At 35.6% G+C, this 21,238-nt stretch overlaps 2 protein-coding genes across 7 annotated transcripts in view; one reads left to right on the top strand and one right to left on the bottom strand.

Moving 5' to 3' along the window:
• LOC145693373 (MKRN2 opposite strand protein) overlaps window positions 1-21,238 on the top strand; it is a 148,730-nt gene that overhangs the window by 36,081 nt on the left and 91,411 nt on the right. The gene's annotated exons all lie outside the window — the stretch shown is intronic.
• On the bottom strand, window positions 12,402-18,893 carry LOC145691897 (uncharacterized). Of its 3 annotated transcripts, none has more exons than XM_081767204.1 (4): window positions 18,503-18,893; window positions 16,912-17,231; window positions 14,599-15,938; window positions 12,402-12,434 (listed from the first exon to the last, which is right to left on the bottom strand). In XM_081767204.1, the coding sequence occupies exons 1-3, from the start codon at window positions 18,611-18,613 to the stop codon at window positions 15,917-15,919; spliced, it is 453 nt and encodes a 150-aa protein (XP_081623330.1). In that variant the 5' UTR covers window positions 18,614-18,893; the 3' UTR covers window positions 12,402-12,434; window positions 14,599-15,916. The 3 variants fall into 3 exon arrangements, with proteins under 3 accessions (XP_081623330.1, XP_081623331.1, XP_081623332.1); XM_081767205.1 differs by having other exon boundaries at window positions 14,599-14,793; XM_081767206.1 differs by lacking the exon at window positions 14,599-15,938.

Here is a 21,238-nt window from a genome sequence, read left to right as displayed (position 1 = left end):
TTTCGCTTCTCAACAACACAAAAACTCATTTAATTAGTGGTTGATGTATGTAATAATATAAAACTTAAAATAAACCATGAATTTCGAAAAGATTTCTTGAAAATTCTTAACATATTTGCATTATGAATTCCTAAGGATTAATCAATAGATGTAATAATTTTTCAACCTCTTATACAAAAATAAGTACTTAAAAAAAAAAAAAAAAAAAGACAAAAACTAGCGAAATTGTATGTAGTATTTTTACTTCAAAATATCACACACCCTCTTTTCGAAACAAAATAAAATAAAACAAGAGAAATATATTTATTTATTTATTTTTTATTTATTTGCCATCAACACAACAGGCATAAGCCCAATTATAGTGTTGGTGTATTACATAATACATTTACAACAGTGTTCTTAAACATAGAGTTCGTATTGCAGATGTGAGTTTCTTTGTGTTTGATACATATTTTGTTATAAGTAGAACACATTCTCCAAATTGGTGATTTCAATAATACGTTGGTCCTTGCTTTTTTGCAATAAAACAGACCAGAGTTATTAGCACGAGTTTTAAGTGTCGGGACATGAAAATTTAATGTTGATATGAGATCCGTACAATTAAATTCGTTTTGTACAGGGTGCGGCACGTAAAACCGGCCCGTAAAGTACGGTACGGTACGGGTACGGTTTTAACTTCAGTCCCCTTAAAACACGTCTGCAACTTCTCTCACTCGCATGAACCTGTTAACTCAATCTCCTGGTTGACTTTCGAGGACTTCTTGTCATTATCTCCTCCACCTGCATCTTTAATTCAGGTGTGCAGACAGATGGTCGTCTGTTCCTGGGAGCATTTTGAACCGATCCTGTACGCCGCCATTTTTCAATCAATTCCTGAATGGTACTTTTTGCTGGCACAGAACGTCCTGGAAATTTCTCCCGAAACAAATTCTTTGTTTTCACAAAAGATCCAGTGAGAATGAACCCTTCAACAATGGCAACACGCTCGGGTATCGAATACGGCATTATCACACACTGACACTCACCCGGCTTAACACAACGAGGCCTTTTTCTCAACTGGTTTCGACAAGTTTCACTGGCTGCGGCTGCACGTGACTGCTGCAGGTCACGTAAGTCGACCCGACCTCGACACGCCATCTCTTGGTACGAAGGTAGATTATTTAAGTGTTGCCAAAAACACAATATACCAGAATATTACGACGGGCCGGTTTTACGTGCCGCACCCTGTACTATTTTATGGAGAAAAATCAAATATCTCACATTTCGCCTTTGTTCAAGTGTAGGGATACAGAAGTTGTCTATTAATGTTAGATAATTTTCATAATATAGATAGATTCCATTTGTCTTGTACGTCAAGTATTTGATAAATTTAGATTGGACCTTTTCCAGTTGGTGTCTGTATTGCTGTTGTGATGGGTTCCAAATCACAGCAGCATATTCCAGTTTTGATCGGACATAGGCATAATACATTTTTGTTAGTGTAGTACTATTGTTAAATTCCTTTCCAGTTCTAATTATGAACCCTAACATCTTGAGAGATTCGTTAACTATGTTCTCTGTATGGTTATTAAATATCAGTTTCGTATCAAATATAACTCCAAGATCTTTGATTGAATTCAATCTATTTAGTAAGATTTGATTCATTGAGTAAACAAACTCTATTTGACTTTTGTTTCTGGTAAACGATAAAATGTTACATTTGTTTATGTTTACATTAAGTTTGTTAAGAGAACACCAATTAGCAATATTTTCCATGTCACGTTGTGAATCGAGACAGTCATGGATGGTCCTTATCCTACCGTATTTTTTGAGGTCATCAGCAAAAAGCAATTTGTTACTTAATAATATATGATCAGGGAGATCGTTAATGAATAAAAGGAACAATAATGGACCTAGATTAGAGCCCTGGGGAATTCCAGAATATGCAATATAATCAGATGACTTATGTTCCTTGTAGATAACAGTTTGTTTTCGATTATTTAAATATGATGAAAAGAACTTGATCAAGGGAGAAGAGAAATTATATTCGCCTAGCTTATGTAATAGTACCTTGTGATTGACTCTGTCAAATGCCTTCTCAAAATCTATATATATTACATCAACCTGACATCCTACATCTAACGAATTTGCTATTTGGTCTAGGAATTAATTCGTGCGGGTGGACATGAGATGGCGCAACGAACGGAGCGTCCCACAGTTCCGTGTATCCACACATGTGTTGCAAACCCCTGTCATCGCGTATCGTTCGTAGTATAGGGCAGTGGATTAAAGCGTCAACAACACCAGTTTGTAGTTAAGTGAACATGGCGCAATTTGTGCCTGATAAAGTGTTTTTGCGGGGTGTCCTGCTGCATTACTTTAACATGCAGAAAAGTACGACTGAAAGTCATCGTATTTTGGTGGAAGTGTATGGTGACCATGCTCTAGCTGAGCGAACGTGTCAGAAGTGGTTTGCACGGTTTAGAAGTGGTGATTTCGGCTTGGCAGACCAAGAGCGAGCTGGACAGCCAAAAAAATTTCAAGACGAAGAATTGACAGCATTCCTCGAGCAGGATTCGTGTCAAACGCAGGAACAACTTGCAGCAGCATTAGGCGTTGATCAAACAACAGTCTCCAAACGCTTGAAAGCCATGGGAATGATTCAAAAGATGTCACATTGGGTTCCACATGAATTGAAAGACAGAGACGTTGAAAGACGAAAAACCATTTGCGAATTGCTGCTTCAACGACAGAGCAGAAAGGGGTTTCTGCATCGAATTATTACGGGTGATGAGAAGTGGATCCATTACGAGAACCCTAAACGAAAAAAGGCCTGGGTGAAACCAGGTGAACCAGGTCCATCACAACCAAAACGAGATATTCACTGTGCAAAGGTTATGCTGTGCATATGGTGGGATATGAAAGGTGTGGTGTACTATGAGCTGCTGCAACCGGGTGAAACTATGAATGGAGAACGTTATCGACGACAATTAATGCGTTTGAAGCAAGCTCTGGCCAGAACACGACCAGAATGGGAGAACAGACATGATAAACTTATTGTTCAACATGATAACGCTCGCCCACATGTCACAAAACCGGTCAAAACCTATTTAGAAAATGTCGGATGGGAAGTTTTACCCCACCCGCCGTATTCACCAGACGTTGCTCCTTCGGACTACTACTTGTTCGATTGCATGAACAACGATTTGATTGGACAGCGGTTTACTTCTTCAGAAGATATCGAAACATGGGTCTCTGACTGGATCGCTTCCAAGGATGAGGACTTCTTTCGCCACGGAATCCGTACATTGCCTGACAGATGGGCGAAAGTGGTGGCTAGCGATGGACAATATTTTTCTTAAGGTATTTATGTATTTTGTGTTTGTACTACAGCTTCAATGTGTGCGTACCAACCGCACGAATTAATTCCTAGACCAAATATAAAGTCTGTGATAAGTTCGAGGTTTGTTGTTGTTGATTTGTGTGGATAAAGCCATGTTGATATGGTGAGATTACGGGTTGGATGTGGTCGATTTTCCGTCGGTATAGGATTTGTTCAAATATCTTTGCAAAAGTAGGTAAAATTGATATAGGTCGGTAGTTATTTATTTTGTGTTTATCATTGGTTTTTGGTATTGGGCAAACTATAGATGATTTCCATTTACACTTTTTGAAACATTTTAAAAACCTTGGGGCAGGGTTGGCAAAAACCATGGTTTTTATTAAAAAAACCAAAAAAAAACCGGTTTTTATGGTTTAAACCAGGTTTTTTTGGTTTAAACCAGGTTTTTATGGTTTAAATAATTTGCTCTATATATTCATATCATATATGGTTAGAAATAAGTTTGTTTCGCCTTGATGTTATTATGCAACAACCGGGTTATGCTGGAAGGGGTCACATAAGCTTAAAGCGGAATAAAAACCGCTTCTCGAGTTACATCCGAGAGAAATTGTCCTCAATTTGAACTCGGAACTAATTGGCCACAAATGCGATACGTCTGCCGACTCACTCACGAAGGAATCCTGATTAAAAAAAAAACAAAAAAACGTTGTACTGATCTTTACATGCTTCTTAATATAACTGTCAAGAGTCATTTCAGAAGGACAAAAAGGTGAACAGTTGCACAAGTGAAACCATTACACAGAATTACATATGAACAGTTTCAAAGTACTACGGACAGAAGAACTAATTTAGTTCAAGTTAGTTAACAACGACTTTTATTGGTCCAAATTAAAGAAATACACTGACTTAATTTGCATATCAATAAGAAAAGTGAATAAAGATACGAATTATTTGAGCCCACTTTGGCTCAGACTCATTTATACATAAATAGATACCAAAGATACTTCTCATTTCACTAAATGCCTCCCGTGGGGTCTGTATGACCCCCCCATACACAAAAGTACGGCATTTTCGTTGTATTTTATCAATAGTAAACATTGAAACGAAACAATATTTAGAATTTTTCTTCGATTGCAATTACATAACAATAATAACAACTACAAAAAAATCACAAAATAAACATTTATAAACTTATAAAAAAAAGTTGCTTTTGTAGTATAATCTTTTTGAGTAATGAATGGGGAATTTAGGTCTGAATATAATACGAATAATATACGGGAGTGAAACGTGATAACCCACAAATGTGTGTTCAAGATTTTACAAACACTTACACTTTTACGAACATTTTTTGTTTTTTGGTTTAAACCAGTTCGTTTTTTTGAAAAAACCAGCTGATTTAAACCTTGGTTTAAACCATGGTTTAAACCAGCCAACCCTGCCTTGGGGGAAGGTATGGAAAATTGACCTATTAACCTTCTCCTCCTACAACATGGTAGTGAAACCGATATTTTCTCCGAAATCCGGTGTTGCCAAGAAATTCAAGCTAGCTGACAATTCTCGACCAGAGGAGTGCGCATTCCTGTCACTTGAGAAAAGTTTTGGCGAAAAAGAAAAAAAAGTAGCGTGGAAACTCGGAATGGTTTGTGTTGTTTTGTTATTTGACACTTTGGAAAAATCTTCCTTCTTCCTTTGGAGAAGAACAAAATTCGAACTGGACGGCAGCTCTGGGCAAAAATAGGGGGTGAGCAAAAGCTGATCATCTCCGTCATATGAATATGGAATGGAATGTCTCAGATGTTTTGTGAAAAAAAAAAGTAGTCTGGGAACTCCGCGTGCTTGATGTTGCTTTGTTATTTGACACTTTCAACCTGCTTTCAACAGAATATTTCTCTTTCCATTGAGAAGGAATGATCTATATATGCAAGCAAATTGGTCAGTGTTTATTTCCCCCTTCTCTATATAGAAAGAAAGAACCCAATGTGTAAGTCATTAATCACAGTGTAATGGGGACCAAAGCTATGGCAACGTCGTTGAACATAAGTTAAGTTACAATGTCACTAGTAAGAGGATATGATTGTTCGGACAGTTCCGATTACCACCCACTAAGGTTTTTAAGATCCTGCCAGTTCTTTATCCGGAAAAACGCATGTTTTTAAAGCGAGATTGAATGCAATCCTTAGCGGATATGTAAACGCATCTATACAACCCTTTACGATATATGGAGGTATTCCATCAGGGCCAACAGCAGTTCTGGGCTTTAATTTTTTGATTGCCATTTCTACTTCAGATTGAGTGATTTCCTCAATGGTAAGTGACTCTAGTTTGTTACTTACATAAGTTAATAAATTGTTCGTAGGAATGTCAGTGAAACCTGTATCTGGCACATATACTGACGAGAAATACTGTGCAAAAGCATTGGCTATTTCATCATTATGATAAAGTTCGCGTCCCTCATAATTTAATTTCCCCCCCAAGAAGATGCTTAGTCTTATTTTTTTTATAAAGTTCCACAATTCATTAGCATTGTTATTAATGTTATTTTCAGAATCTTGTATGTACGCTCTGTATGCCAGCTTAATTTCTTTCTTTATTTCCCTACGCAATTCATTGAATTTATTGAGATAATTTACTTCTTTATTACATTTGTATTTTTTATGATAACTTGCTTTAGTTTTGATTTTTTTGATAATTTCATTTGTAAACCAGCACGAATAAGCTGTTCTTGAGTTGTTTTTAAGTGGCACGCACTTGTCAAATACACTATAAATAATATATTAGAGATTATCAACTAGGTCATTGGCGTTTTCATATTTCTTCAGGCTATTAGTTTCCTTTTTAATCTTCGCGGTCCCCTGCTACATCATCTTAAAGGCTGCACATCAAGAGCTTGGTTTCGGGTGGTTCTGCACATTCTTGAAACTTTTAAGTTTTAACTTTCATATACATTGTATGGATATTTCGAACAAATTTTTCATTCATTAATCACATACGTAATAATGTTACCACTTATCAGATGCTTCGGATGTGGAAAATCGGTAAAATTCCGAATTCTATAATGCACTGACTGTTTCTTAAGCTTGTTTAGAATCGGGCAAGTACCGAATTTTCTGTTCATGGATCATATGCGTAATAGACCATTCATCTGATCCTGTGATTTCCTAGGCTTATAACCATCATCAGGGTTTACCCAGTCCTGAAGGTTTCTGAATTTTTAACAACAACAATTCAACTTCATTAAGAAGAGTGGAAAGAATCAATCACTGTTTTAATTCACAAGAAAGGCGACAAAACTTATTGTAATAATTAGCGAGGCATTTCTCGTAACATTATATTAACAAGATTGATTCCATATGCAGATGGAATTATTGGAGATTATCAGTGTGTATTTAGGGAAATCGATCAACTATCGACCAGATATTTACTATTCGATAAATACTCGAAAAGAAATGGGAATATATTACCAAGTACATCAGCTGCTTATTGATTTTAAAAAGGTTTACGACTGGGATAGGAGAGAAGTATTGTACAATTCTTACAGAATTCGGAATAACAAAAATGCTAGTTAGATTAATTAAAATGTGTTTAAATGAATCCCAAAGTAAAGTCCGAGTAGAGAAATTCTTGTCCATGAGCTTCAACGTCGAGAATGGTCTGAAACAAGGAGATGCGTTATCGACATTATTATTCAGCATTTTTCCGGAGTACGCTATTAAAGATAGCCGAGGGAAATTAAAGATAGCAACCAGGCCCTAGAGCTGAATGGTATTCAGCTTATGGCGTATGCTGATGATGTAAATTTAAAAGGGGATGATAGGAGAACAATAGAAAGAAATGCATAGGCCTTAACTAAACGCTTGCAACGACATTGATTTAGAAGTAAATGCAGATAAAACTAAATATATGGAAGTTCGCCGGGATCGTAATACGGCAAATTGTAGATGCGTTAAAATATCAAATAGTACTTTTGACAAAGTGGATACTTTCAAATATCTAGGATCAATATTACCAGACCAGAATCATATCCACAAAGAAATTAAATGCCGACTGAAATCAGGAAATTCGTGTTATTATTCAGTTCAAAATATTTTGTCGTTGCTAATTCTACCGAGGAATTTAAAGCTTAAAATATATAAAACGATAATCATGCCTGTTGTTCTGTATGGTTGTGAAACATGGTCGCTGCGATGAGGGAAGGACGCAGACTGAAAGTATTTGAAAATAAAATCCTGAGACGAATATTCAGACACAAGAGGAACGGGGATGGCGGAAACTTCATAACGAGGAACTGCATAATTTATACGGTTTACTAAACATCGTTGCAGCCATCAAGTCCAGGAGGCTCAGGTGGGCATGTCATACAGCCAGAATGGAAGAAGGTAGGAACGCTTTCAAAGTTTTAACTGGAAATCCAATCGGAAAACGTCCATTAGGAAAACCTAGGGCCAGACAATATTAGACAGATCTCGCAGAAATAGGTATACAAAGTAAAAGCTGGATCCAGTTGGCTAAGGATAGAAATCAGCGGAGAACTTTTGTGAACGCGACATTGAACCTTCGGATTCCATAAGCTATAGAAAGAGAGAATATATTTAAGTTAAGCACGACTGCACAACAACCATGAGTGAGTGGTTAGTTTTTGCACGTCTATCGGGAAGTCCGGGATTCAATCCCGAATTCGAGCATTTTGACAAAAGTTTTTCTTAATTCCATCTGTAATGTAGGGATAGTTTATGTACTGTGAATCCTGGCCGACTTTCTTTATCGTTTTTAAATCTTATTACTAATTACCAGCAGTGACGGATTTGCGAAGGGGGTTAGGCTGGGGATGTCTTACAAATAGAAGCCCGTACCTCAAAATTACGGAATTTCTAAAACGAAACATTTGTAATGCCTTTACTCATAAACTTCAAGCTCTCCTAAAATAAAAATTAGGTATTTTTAGAAAAACTAAACATTATATGGAAAACCCCTCCCAAAATACTTTTCTAAATCCACCACTGATTATCAGTATAACAAAAATGTGGAAGTACGCTCTGACATATCCTGACAAACGTACGCTCTGACGGATATATTTGAAAAACATAAGTTTAACTTATGTGCTAGAAGCTAGAGTAGGCCTACTAATTTCTAAGAAATGAAACACGGATGACTAAAAAGAAATGAAGTAGGGAAGAAAAAAATGTCGATAACTCAGAAGTTAAAATAAAGTTAAATATCTTCTACAGTTGCCCTCAAATACTACGTACTTTGTGTTTACTTTAATTCATAAAACATGTGTTCTATCCATCATGATGGTGAATTCCAGAGCAAAATATAGCATTTAGGTCATGAAATCTTACTTAACTTTAGAGTATACTATAAGAAAGCTATTTAAATAGAAAAATCATGAAAAAGAAAAAAGCCAAAATTTCCAAAATTCTCGTTTTTTTCCCCCAAAAATGCCGGCTTTTTATGTTCAAAAAACCATCGATTCAAAAAAGCCGGCTTTTTTTTGCATCTCTACTTATACCCCAAAATAATGTCTTTTGTTTTAATTTTGAGAAATACGATAATAATTCTGTGTTCAGGGTGTCTACTGATACTGGAAATACTGAAATTATACTGGAATTTAATTTTGATACTGGAAATACTTGAAATATACTTTAATTTTGATTCACATATTGGAAAAATTATGAAATATACGAATATTATCATTTTTTATAATCTACCCTGTATTTTTGTAGGGTAATAACAATCTTGCATTATAACTAGAATAGAATAATATACAATTATTCAAACAAGTTATAATATAACTTAATAATACATTTAGATAATAAAAATAATGCTCTTGGCTCACTGTATCTGGCCTCCGAGCAGAGTGTCTACGGGCCATGAAAGTCATGACTTGGGGTTGTCAGTCAAAGGATCATGAAAGTAGTGAAATTAAGTTTCAGGTGATGAAAAGTGATTTTATAGAACAACAATACGTATGCAATACAGTACAGTACAGTACGGTACTGAAATAATAAATTGTGATTTTACTCAACGATCTCACGTTAAAACGTGACACCATCTCTCTTCTGGTTGTAGATAGTCACTAACTCCCACGTCTCTACTAATACTGTTTTCAGTTTCCGTTCTTTTCTTTATAGTACCTCACGATACACTTTATAAAGAAAAAATAGCGACACTTGCTCAAATATGGTTTTCACTACATACATTAACCAATATGAGTTTTTTTCATAAATTGCTGATAATATTACAATGAATATTCTTAATGAGCAGTTCATTCTTAATATTTGCGCAACAGTTTTTAGTTTTGATATGAATATAATGAATTTATATCCATATATTAGTAGCTGTGTGTGTATTTGAGCAAACTTGTCTATAGAAAGAGTTATACATAAAAGTATAAAAGATCAACAATAATAATAATACAAAACAAAATATGAACTTTCTTAAGGGTAAGATACAATGTATACGAACATCGGGAGGTACAGTACATGAAACTAGTATTTTCTATGTGCACCATGGGCTTTAGGAAGGGTAGGGTATCATCGAGGCCTTTTAGTAACAAAACTATTGCAAAACACAACCTTGATTTCATGGAGTCACACCCGGATTATGTGTTTCGTGAGTTTCTTTCTATTCGAGGTAGTTGTCTGTTGAGTCTTCTGCTCATATTGATCCACAAATTTACAATTGGATTCATGTCAGGTAAGTTTGGAGACCACACGAGTCTTTGAATAGTCATATTCTTGAACCACATGTTAACGATTTTCGCTCGGTGACATGAAGCATTATCGTCCTGGAAAACGAAGTAGTCCATATTTTCTTCAAAAAAATAATCTTTAGCTGTTGTATGAACTTTATGTACCAGAATATGAAGATATTTTCCTGCATCAAATGATCCTTCACATATATCCATTGTTCTGACGTCTTTAGCGATGAAGCAAACTCATACCATCACTTAGTAACTGAATATTTGCATTTCATAAACAAAATTCTTATCAAGTTTCTTGCTCGTTCGTATCCACAACTTCATACCACCATCCTTTTCCACTATTCTAAACTTCTTTCCACGGAGAAAACGACGTGTTTCTAGTTGTCATAAGTCTAAGTTGCATATCACCTCTCAAACCTACGTGTTGAAATCCTCTGTGTTTTTGTTAGTTTCGACTTTCTACGCGGTTTCTTCTTCGTAATATCCTCTTCATACAGTCAATATAATACAGTTGTATGAGTAACTTCAGTTTTAGGATCATCTCAAATTATAGAAACGATTTTGGGGGAAATCATTCGTTAATTATGCAGTGCTACTGATTTTATTTGGCGATCTGCTCTGGGTGATGCCTTCTTTTTTCTATCATACTGTTGACGAAGGGATGATTTGTTATACTGTTTTTGGATGTGAATTACTCTTCCTGCCGTCAAATGGTGGATTTTGAGTATTCCACCCGTCTCCCTTACAGATTTAACTTAGTTGTGCAAAGCAAGAATTATGTATTGTTCACATGGCGAAAAGTCACATTTCTTACTCATCTTACTTGTTTACAATCCACATGTAGCAGCAATTTCATAAAAAAACAACACTGCACAACAACAATATTGCCACTTGACACTGTATAAACAATGAAAAAAAAAAAAAAAACAATCACAAAATGCTATTTACCTGGCCCTACATATCACAATTGGAATGCAGAATTCTCACACCAATAACTTACGAGATGCTCTCTCTCAGTGCCATCTGGCGAGAATATTATCGATATATAAACAATAAGTAAGCGCCGTTGTACACCATAGGTGTCACAGATAATGCATATGAACTATACCACTCACCATTTCCTTCTATTCCTCTTCTAACGAGCTGTACATATGGTTTTCTGTGTAAGATGCCTTGAGAATTGAGGTGTCGCTATTTTTTCTTTACAGAGTGTAATAACAATGGATGCATTATATTATGCAATACTTCAAGTACAGTATACGGGAAGCTGTAAAGTAGTCAGTAAAGTCGGTAAAAGTATGCCCAATGAGGGGAAACTAACAGCACTATTCTTTTTTAATTTAATTTAAATTAATTTTTATTTTATTTATTTATTTATTATTATTATTTTTTTGTCGCAGGCCGCATTAATTATTGATTTTTGAAGAAATAAATTTTTAAGTCTACGAAGTGTTGATAGTTTTTTTTTTTTTTTTTTTGTCTTGTCGTACACAGTGCAGTACACATTTTGTGTACGTACTTCTTTGTTTTTATATTGTACACTAAAAAGGAAGCAAGGAAATTGGACTGAGCATTGATGACTTTCTCTGGGCTTCGGTGATAGCATAGCATTACCTATTTATCGCGTTCCTTTGTCATTTAAGGATCGAATTTCAATTTTCATAGCTGCTTAATGGAGAGAAGGTGGCCAATTTTAAAATCAGTTTAATCATTTGTAGAGGGCGGATAGGTATACACTTAAACTTACCTAAATATGCACAAAAAACCTTAAGGATATGCACTTAAAGTTGTGAAATATGCATTAAAAGAATCATATACGCTAACCAAATAAATATTTCAATGTTTCAAATATACTACATACAATACATTTCACTTCGGCACATTTGATTGTTTGCAGTTGCAATAAATCACTATGTTTTTTTTTTTTTTTTTCTCAATATTTTGTTGGAGAAAACTTTTCCGTTTGTCTGAAAGTATGTTTTTATAAATAGAAAACGATCTTTCAGTGTCACAAGTAGTAATTGGACAGAATTTTAGCGATGCTATTTCATCAGCGGAATGTTCTTGAAAAACTTGTGTAGATACACCACTTAGAACACTATTTACATACTGCAAGAATTTCAGTCCCGGGTTTCTTGCTATTACTGATGCTGCCTTTTTTGCAAATTTTTTTTCCAACTTGTCCAGGTGGGTGTTGTTTTACCACACTATCAAAGAGCTTTAGTGAAGTTGAAAGCTGCAGTGGCTTTAGTGAATTGCCACTTGTTCTTCTAAACGAGCGATCGTCTTGAAGAGTGACTGAAAATGTGCACTAATAAAGGCTAGATCTGCTTGAATGTTGTCAGCACTGTACGCATTCCTTGTTTCCTCTATGCATTTAGCTTCATGGGGGTCGAAACAGTCTAGTACCTGAATATGTACAAGGGAAGTAATCTGCATGAAACATTCGTAAAATGAAAACAACGCTAGTAGGCAATCAAAACAGTAACACCACCAACCCGAATAAATAAATGTACCGTATTTACCCGATTATAAGCCTATTCCCGAAAATCAAACACGAAAATAGAAAAAGAATTGAAATTTATTCATGGAGCATACAAAGTACTTGCACTATATGCTAATGAATTCTACTGAAGTAATGTGCTTCTTATCTAAAGAAATTCATTTCTCTTCGTGTGAATGCTTAAAATATCTGAAAAAGCCAGACATGAGCAACATAAAATTTGCCTTGATAAAATCTACTACACCGATTCTAAACCGAGCCAAGAAAAAAGTTTTTCGAGCCAAGAAAAAAGTTTTTAAAAAGTCGGCTTACAATCAAGTAAATACGGTATTCATAAACACTCGTTAACAGTCAAGGGAGAAGTCAACTATCTGAATTATGAAATTAAAATTAAAGGCCACTGATTCTTACTCAGATGATAATAATAATAATATATATATATATATATATATATATATATATATATATATATATATATATATATATATATATGATGTGACATGTGAGTCACACAAATAAATCTATTGTGTGTGTGTTAGACCCGTAGCTAGAACAATAATAGGGGGAGTAACGTCAGATAATTTGAGCAGGCTGTAATTTGGGGAGGAGCTGTGAGTTCACCTTACATTCTTGTTATAATAGTTCCTTCGTGGCCAAGTAGCTACTACACGAGCTTTCTGTAAGCGTACTGTCGGATTCAATTCCTTGTCGATGTACTTGCCTCGGATAAGTATCAGAACAAACTTTTAGCAATAAATCCCGTCTGATATACCCTCGATGCTAGAAAGAGACTTTAAATCGCAACTAACAATTCAATCAAGACTGGGGCACAGTGGTGGGGTTCAGTTCCTTCGTATTTTAACAAGTATCCCTGTTACAGTTCCCAAATTTAAGGCAATCCTGTTTTTAGTACGAGCCTTTAGCCGTAGCTAAGGGTATGTCTGTGTGCCCCCTAAATTTTATCGAATTCCTTCTAAACTTTGCAATTGGCTAAAAGCTTGTACTAAAAGATGATTGGCATAAATTAGGGAACTGTAACTGGGACACTTGTTCAAATATGAAGGAACTGAACAGGAACTCCTAACGCTAAAGATTAGCACTCTACCACTGTGCCCCTAATTTTAATTGAATGAATAGTTGAGGTTTTAAGTCTTTCTAGCACCGAGGCTATATCAGACGGGATTTATTGCTAAAAGTTTGTAATATCAGAAATTTGTTCTCTTTCTATCTGGCCACAAAATACGTGAAAAAACATGAGTTCAAAATTTTCAATTAGTTTAAACTGCAAATAGAAATTACGGTAAGAATCAAAGCAATATAAATAGTTCTCGTCAACACATTATTGAAAATACTGAGTTGTGATTTAGAAAAAAAAAGTTCAATGCAGGAGCGTCACTTGGGCTTCCATGGGGGGAGGTGATTGTCTCCCCCCTGAATTTGAAATTTATATGATTTTATCAATAAGATAGTAATATTTCCGTGAAAATCGATAAATCTTTCTTATATCGTAGGGTCTTGCCCCGCCCCCTCCCCGAGCAAAACCTGAAATGATCCTGATTCAATGAATCCGTTAATTACAAAACGGTTACTCTATTACTGAAAGGCCCAGTTGGCAGAGGAATCAAATATATATATATACTTTTTCTTTCGACAAGAAAATGCGTGTACGTTAGGCAATATATATATATATTAATATTAACAACTGGCAGTTTTAAAAACGATATCAAAGATCTTTGAACTATATTGTGAAGCAACTGTATTGTTTACTAAAGATACGTAAGAATATTTGCATTGAATGCTTCAGTTACATTGTCATGCATACACAGGTATCCAGGTTTCAATTCCGTAGGATTCAGTTTTCGAATAGGTTAGCTTACAGGAAAAAAGAAAAAAAAAAACTTCTATAGAGTTTAAACAAAATAAGATATTGGGGCCGCTTCGATATTCAGGACACGCCTAATGTTCAGTTCCAATTTCAATACACAATATTTTTTAAAGAAAAGAAAGAAAGGAAAAAAGAAAATGAAATTGAAAAATGTGTTAAAGGACTCCACACCAAACTGTACTTACGCAGACCATCACGAACGACTCTGGCAATAGTTGAATTGTTTTTTTCAATTCTCTGCTCAATATCAAGTAAGGTGTTCCTGGATCATCTGGATCCAACGACAACATTTGCAATGTATCTACCACAGGAATCAGTAGTTTCGTCTACTGCCATCCAGATTGAAGAAGTGCCTATATCATCTCTGATGTCCTGTAGAGCTTTGAAAGAAGGTAATTGAAGAAAATGCATGCATACAATTCTTTGTAAAATTGGAATTCTTAATAGAATTAGAAAGTAGTAAAGTCATGAAAAAAATATACCTAATGAGGACCCGCATTCATGGAGGGGCTAGACCGGGCTGCCCGCTGTAAATATTTTTTTGTCCCCTCTAAAACAGATACACAATTTCTAAATTGAAACAGAAATAAAGTTCTTGCATTTTGTTTATTAAACCAAATTAGAATATGCACATTTTAACCACTTCTGCGAAAAATTATATGCTACTTGCTAGGTGCACCAAGAAGTGCAGAGGAGGTACAGCAGGTCCGAACCAGAAGAAGAAAAAAAAAAACTTTTAAAAATAATATGCTTGTGTTTTGTCTGCACTAGAGACGCATCCAAGGGGTTCACCAATTGCAAAACCCGTCCGATCTTAATATCACGAAAGACATTTGTATACTTTCTTAATAAAAATATACCTACTTTAACAGAGAAAAGATTGGTGTAGTCTGAACATTTCATCTTATACTATAATTGTATTCTCCTTATTAAAAAAATAAATTTCTATCGTATTTAGTTTATTATTTATGAAAACATAGGTGAAAGTACTTAAAAATTGTTTGGCGTTTACTTGGGTGTATGTAACACTAGTTCAATAATACATAGAGATAGTGTGTTGTGGTATGGGACCCCATCCAACAAAGGTTTCTGGGTACGCACCTGTTCGCAAAACACCTCCGATTGACCTTTTCTCATTCTAAGAATTTCTAACTAACGTGCCCTCTTGTTCCACCATGGCAAACATCAAAAGAGTAGGAGCAGTTGCACTTCTCAAGAATAGTGCGTCAAGGTAATTGAGAACGTAAATTAATTGTAGAGTATGCCCGTAGCTAGGGAGTGGGCAGGGATCTAGCACACCCCTGTGACCTCTAGAAATTTTGAGTTTGTTTAGATAAATATTCACAGTATGTTCAAAAAAATAAGCAGTCAAGAATAAAAAAGTGGAAAGGATGTTCAGTTTCTGTTACAGATTCCAAAAATAAATACCTGTAAATGACTTTGTAATTTTCCTTGCAGTTTGTCATTGCCCCTTCAGTATCAAGTTCTGTCCCTTCTAAGAAATCAAGCTGGCTGCGGGTTTGACCTAATGAAACGTTTATCCTATATTAACTCAGAGAAATTTTTAATTTGCTGTTTAATAGCTGTGTTAAGATACATAATTTGATCAATCAGACGTTATTTAAAAAAAATGAATAGTATAAGAAAAATAATCCTAAATTTAAAACACTAGATAAATGTTTAGAAAATCAGGAATTTAGTTTCCTGCAAAACCTAAATTTAGTGAGAAGTGTGGTTGCAATACAAGTTAGAAAACTACCTATACTAAGGAAAGATCACTCTTCCCTTTTAAAAATACCGTCATTGCTTTCAGGCATTATACCTCTGGCTTGGATGGGGAAAATGTAAAGAAGAGAAAGATAGCTCTCAGGGCCGTTAAGGGTACCATCTCGGTTTTCACAACGCGTAACTGAGGCTAATCGTACTCAGGATAGCCAGCTGCGGGGCTTGAGCCTATGACTTACTGTTTCAATGTGACCTGTGCAGCAGTTAGAATTATATAATGCGTTTGCAATTAAACCGCACATAGTATCAAGTTTTACCAAACGCACAGTACATCAATACGCAAGGGCGCCGATCCTGGGGGCCCGAGCTCCCTCAATGTTCAAGGGGCCCCCATGCGTAGGGCCCAAAATGGTAAGTTGAAGTCGGTTCTCCTATTTTTATATGCCTATGGTATTGTTGCAACCAAACCACATCTGAATGGGCCCCCCAAACTTGCAGAGAAATCGGCGCCCTATCTATACGTACACTAAGAACCAAAAGAGATTACCATTGTTCCTATTAATTACTGATTTTATTTTTATATCTTGTGAGTTACTTAATCACTTGAAGTACAAATGCGGTATTTTACAGGCAGTGGCATGTATAAAGCGAATTGTAACGTGGAAATTCTACACAATTTGATTGATTCATCAAAAACAATATGAATTAGGAAAATGCACAACAATTAGTATCTAGTTTTCTTTGTTTCTACATAACGTACAACTAAAACTTACCTCAGAATAAAGTCATCAACATAATTTTTCCTTAATGTTGATTCATCGGGATTTTTTTTTTTTTTTTTTTTTTTTTTTTGCAATATTTTGTAAGAAATGCTCGAATTTCTGGATGGTTGACTTTTTTTTAAGGGTATATTTGCTGCAATAAATGCTTTGCAAATATCTTTGAAAAATGGATCTTGACGTCCTTCTTCAGTTTTATTTCTGCTAAATGCTTTCTCTATTGTTTGCTGCTTAGATGTAGCACTGCGTTCGTTCTTTATATGGATTTCTGTTTTAATGTGCTGCACAACTTGAAACTTTCTCTCACAGCGTATCTGAAACAACAATATATTAATTAATTCCACTAGTACTTAGTTTCTACATTCACAACTAAGTATATCTACTAATTTAAAGTGGAAATACTGTACGTATGGTTGCCTTCAAAGACTTGTACATCGCTTATAGATACCAAATTAATACTTTGGCGCTATATATATAAAAGCTACGTGCGATCGCGAACCTTCTCACTACCTCTAAAGATCTCTAGTCGGTTTGCCGATGCAATGGTAGCGCACTTACTCCTGGTGCAGATGGTAGGAGGCTGGAGACCCTGTTCCTGTATAAAGTAAGCTTTTTCACACAATATTCCGTAGTTCGTATTCCACGTAAAACTGTGACCTGCCCTGTAAATTCGTTGTTGAAAAGGACGATAATGTCGAATACTTCACTTTAGTTTTGATTATTTCCTAAAAGCTTCTATCTGTATTGACACCATTGAGAAAAGACAATGGTCTTATGCCCGCGCCTACCTCTGAAGCTCTCATCTTACATATTTACGATTTCGGGGGTGAATTTTTCTCTTTAAAGAATTTCCATTTAGGAGCATCATTTGGGAAAGTCAGGGGGATGCAGTTCCCCACAATCCTCCTCAGTTTGAGAAATACATAAATTTTAACCGGTCTTGTAATAATATATTAATATTAAAAAAACGCGAAACTCTTATGTTGGTGGAGAATCTTGCCCCCTTCCTCCCTCAGAAACTTTAAAAGGACGCTGCTGTTTCCACCCCTTTACCTATACAACTCCCCTTTATGTGTGCGTTTCCTTGAGTAGGGAAATAGGTATTCAGATTTTGTTGCGTAAGGTGCACAGCATAGTTCTTCTTACCTTCTATATAAAGCTCCGCAATATAAAAGATCCATTATTGTCAACGCTCTCTGGCCTAAAGTAATCCAGCAAAACGAGCCCATGAAACGGTGAGCCCATACAGCTGGTTTTACAAAAACTTTGCCTAAAATGTATGTAGTATGTTTCTGTTTCTAATCTTAATTCTCGTTAAAAAAGAAATTCCCCCTTCCCCTTTGTAAGTTATAGGGAATTTGTAACCATTTTTATAGTTACTGACAAATTCTACTTTGATTACTCAAGATAGAAACAGGTGGAGGACAGCGATCCGAAAAGCCGACCCCAGCTAACTGGGAAAAAGGCTTAGAAGAATAAGAAGAAGCAAAAGAATAATGTATTTCCTTGCAGAATTAATTATTATATGGGTTTTCTCTTTTTTGTTAAAAAAAAGTAAAAAGAAATGAACTAAAAACGTACTTACTTCTCTGCTACATACTTCGCAGAACACAGTCTTCCCATCCGTGGACAAGCTTGAGTATGGTTTAGTCCATTGTCTAAGACTGGAACTCCTCAAGCTTTTCTCTTTCGGCATGTTCACCTAGCAACACTACTATACAACACAAGGTCTCAAACAACTGTGAAGGGATGATGAATAAGCTTTAAATATTTTTGCAAACGCAGTGATTCATTTACCCCGAGGGAGAGAAATTTAGAAGAAAACAGCTTCTCTCTGCCTTTGTTCGCACGTTCTTAGAAAATTAATGTTTAAACCGATAAGAAGTTATTTTTATTTTTTGGGTTTTCTAACAACTACCAGAAGACTAAAAGTTACGTTTTAAATCTGAAAATCTCTAGTCAAGTAACCATACACTAGTCATTTTTCCTAAATATGCATATATATGCAATAACGTCTTCAATATGCATTATTCATCATAATATGCAATTATATGCACAATAAAACTTCGCATTTAGACTCCTAGACACATAAAACAAATATTAACCATGTAATCATATCGATATCATATCAGAAAAGAACATGCAAATATGCAAAAATCCGCGCTCTAATAATTTGATTTGTTATTATAGTCTTTATATTATATCCGAGCCTACTACATATTTTAAATGAGGGTTATTGTCAGTAATGTCAGGTATTTAGTCAGTATTTCAACATTTTTGTCAGTAAATTTTACCCTACAGCTAGTTTGTAGCCCTGAATATATTTTATATATAATATACTGTATCCATTGTTATTTATTTCCTTACTTACATTAGTGTTGCACTTATCTTCTCAAAGACAATGAGTAAAATAAGAGGAAAAACTTCTTTCAAAGATGAGTGGTTAGACAGAACAATAAATTCAGATTGGAATTGGCTTCAAGGGTTGGAAAATGATAAGTATAAAGAGTATTGCTCTTTGTGTATAGCCAGTTTTGATGTTAGCAACATGGGAGCGTCTTCAATTCGATCTCATGCCAAAAATAAAAAGCTCATTGAAAGAATAAGTTCTTCAAGTTCGAGCAAAAAACTGTCACATGGTACCTGTCAAGGAAGCAATACAGACTCCGTTCCTGTGAATGCTTCTCCATCAACTACAAACTGGTCCAGTGAAAGCTGGCCTTTTTGAAGTGCGAACTTCAGTTGTTAATAACGAACATACTTGTGTTATTGATAACACGACATCCAATACTTGTGTTATGCCTAGAAGTACTCTTAACAATTTTATCATCAAGGGTGAAGTTATTACTGCAGAAATATTGTAAGCTATTAATCAAGTTATGACCCATTCTTTTGTTAGAAGTGCTGGCATTTGTAGTAACCTTTTTAAAGTGATGGTTCCCGACAGCGAAATTGCGAAGAAGTTCAAGATGCACAAGGATAAACTTGGATACCTAGTTACATATGGACTGGGTCCATGGGTGCCCGAAGAAAATTTTCTAGAGGGGGAGCTCAAATCCCTGGTTGCTATATTGCGTTTGGTATTTTTTATTTGTATGAAGAAAATTTTAAGAAATGTAATACATTTTCGTGAGTCGGGGAAAGGGGAATTGGGCCCACCCTGCCCTCCCTTTCGGGCGCCCATGACTGGGTCCGTACTTTGACAAACGTAGTTAAAGAGTGGCTTTTCTTCTGTATTTCTTTTGATGAAAGTTTAAATTCTGTCGCTTAGATGGGCCAAATGGATATAATTATTAGATTTTGGGACGGAAACTTACTTCAAACAAGATATCTTACGTCCGTATTGTTAGGTCATGTTACTGCTGAGGACCTTCTGATGACATTTTGCAAAACGTGAGAGAGACTGGCTTGGATGCGAAAAAGATGCAAGTATCAATGGACGGGCCGAATGTAAATCTGAAGTTTTTAAACGACCTAAAGAAGTACTTGGATGATTCACCTTCAAATCCGAAGCTGTTGACTTTGGTACGTGCTTGTTGCATACTGTTCATGGTGCATATAAAACGGTGCACAACTCCGAATGGCACAGATTTTTGCGCTCTCTGAATTACGTCAAGAACTACCCAAGTAGACTCGCAGATTAGAGACGCATAACAGGGTTACATATCTTTCCTCTGAAGTTTTGCCCTATCAGATGAGTCGAAAACTCAAAAGTTATTGAAAGGGCTGTGGAAATGCTGCCACATATTAAGAACTATGTTGATGCTTTGTAATTATAAAACGTTTTGCAAGAAATGACCTGCTCCTAGTTGGCATTCATACGATTCTCTTTCTCTTGAACTAGAACAGTATCTCTCCAATATCAAAGTAATGGTCCTCTTTGCCTTTTGTGTTCACTGATCTGAATACTGTGCTCCTACACCCGTTGGGGAAAAAAGTCGGCAAGTACTAGTAAGAAACTTCTCTCAATTGATTTGAAGAAGACAGAAAACCTGAAGACCTTCCGTGTTGTCATTGGATTTGCAGCCCGAACAGCTTTAAAAGGCAAGGCAATAAAAGATGGGAAAGTTCTTAAGTTCTGTGGAGACCATAGAATTCCTTGATGATATATGCATAATTATTTTGTCAAAAGCCCTCTTGCTTTCAAGTTTGCTAGAGGTGCCAGCTGCTTCAATCCTAGAATTATGACGAATTCGTCTATTAAGACCTACAGGGTAACAGCTGCATTAGAAGTTATTGTTGAGAGAAATTAATTATCGAGTATGGAAGCTGATATTGCAAAACTAGACTACTTAGATTTCTCATCTTAGGAAGAAGTAAA

The sequence above is a fragment of the Thermobia domestica genome, chromosome 8 (assembly GCF_964235325.1).
Source record: "Thermobia domestica chromosome 8, izTheDome1.hap1.1, whole genome shotgun sequence".
In the NCBI taxonomy this organism is placed as follows: domain Eukaryota; kingdom Metazoa; phylum Arthropoda; class Insecta; order Zygentoma; family Lepismatidae; genus Thermobia; species Thermobia domestica.
Note: the sequence above shows the minus strand (reverse complement) of the source record. Positions and strands in the feature narration are given on the sequence as shown.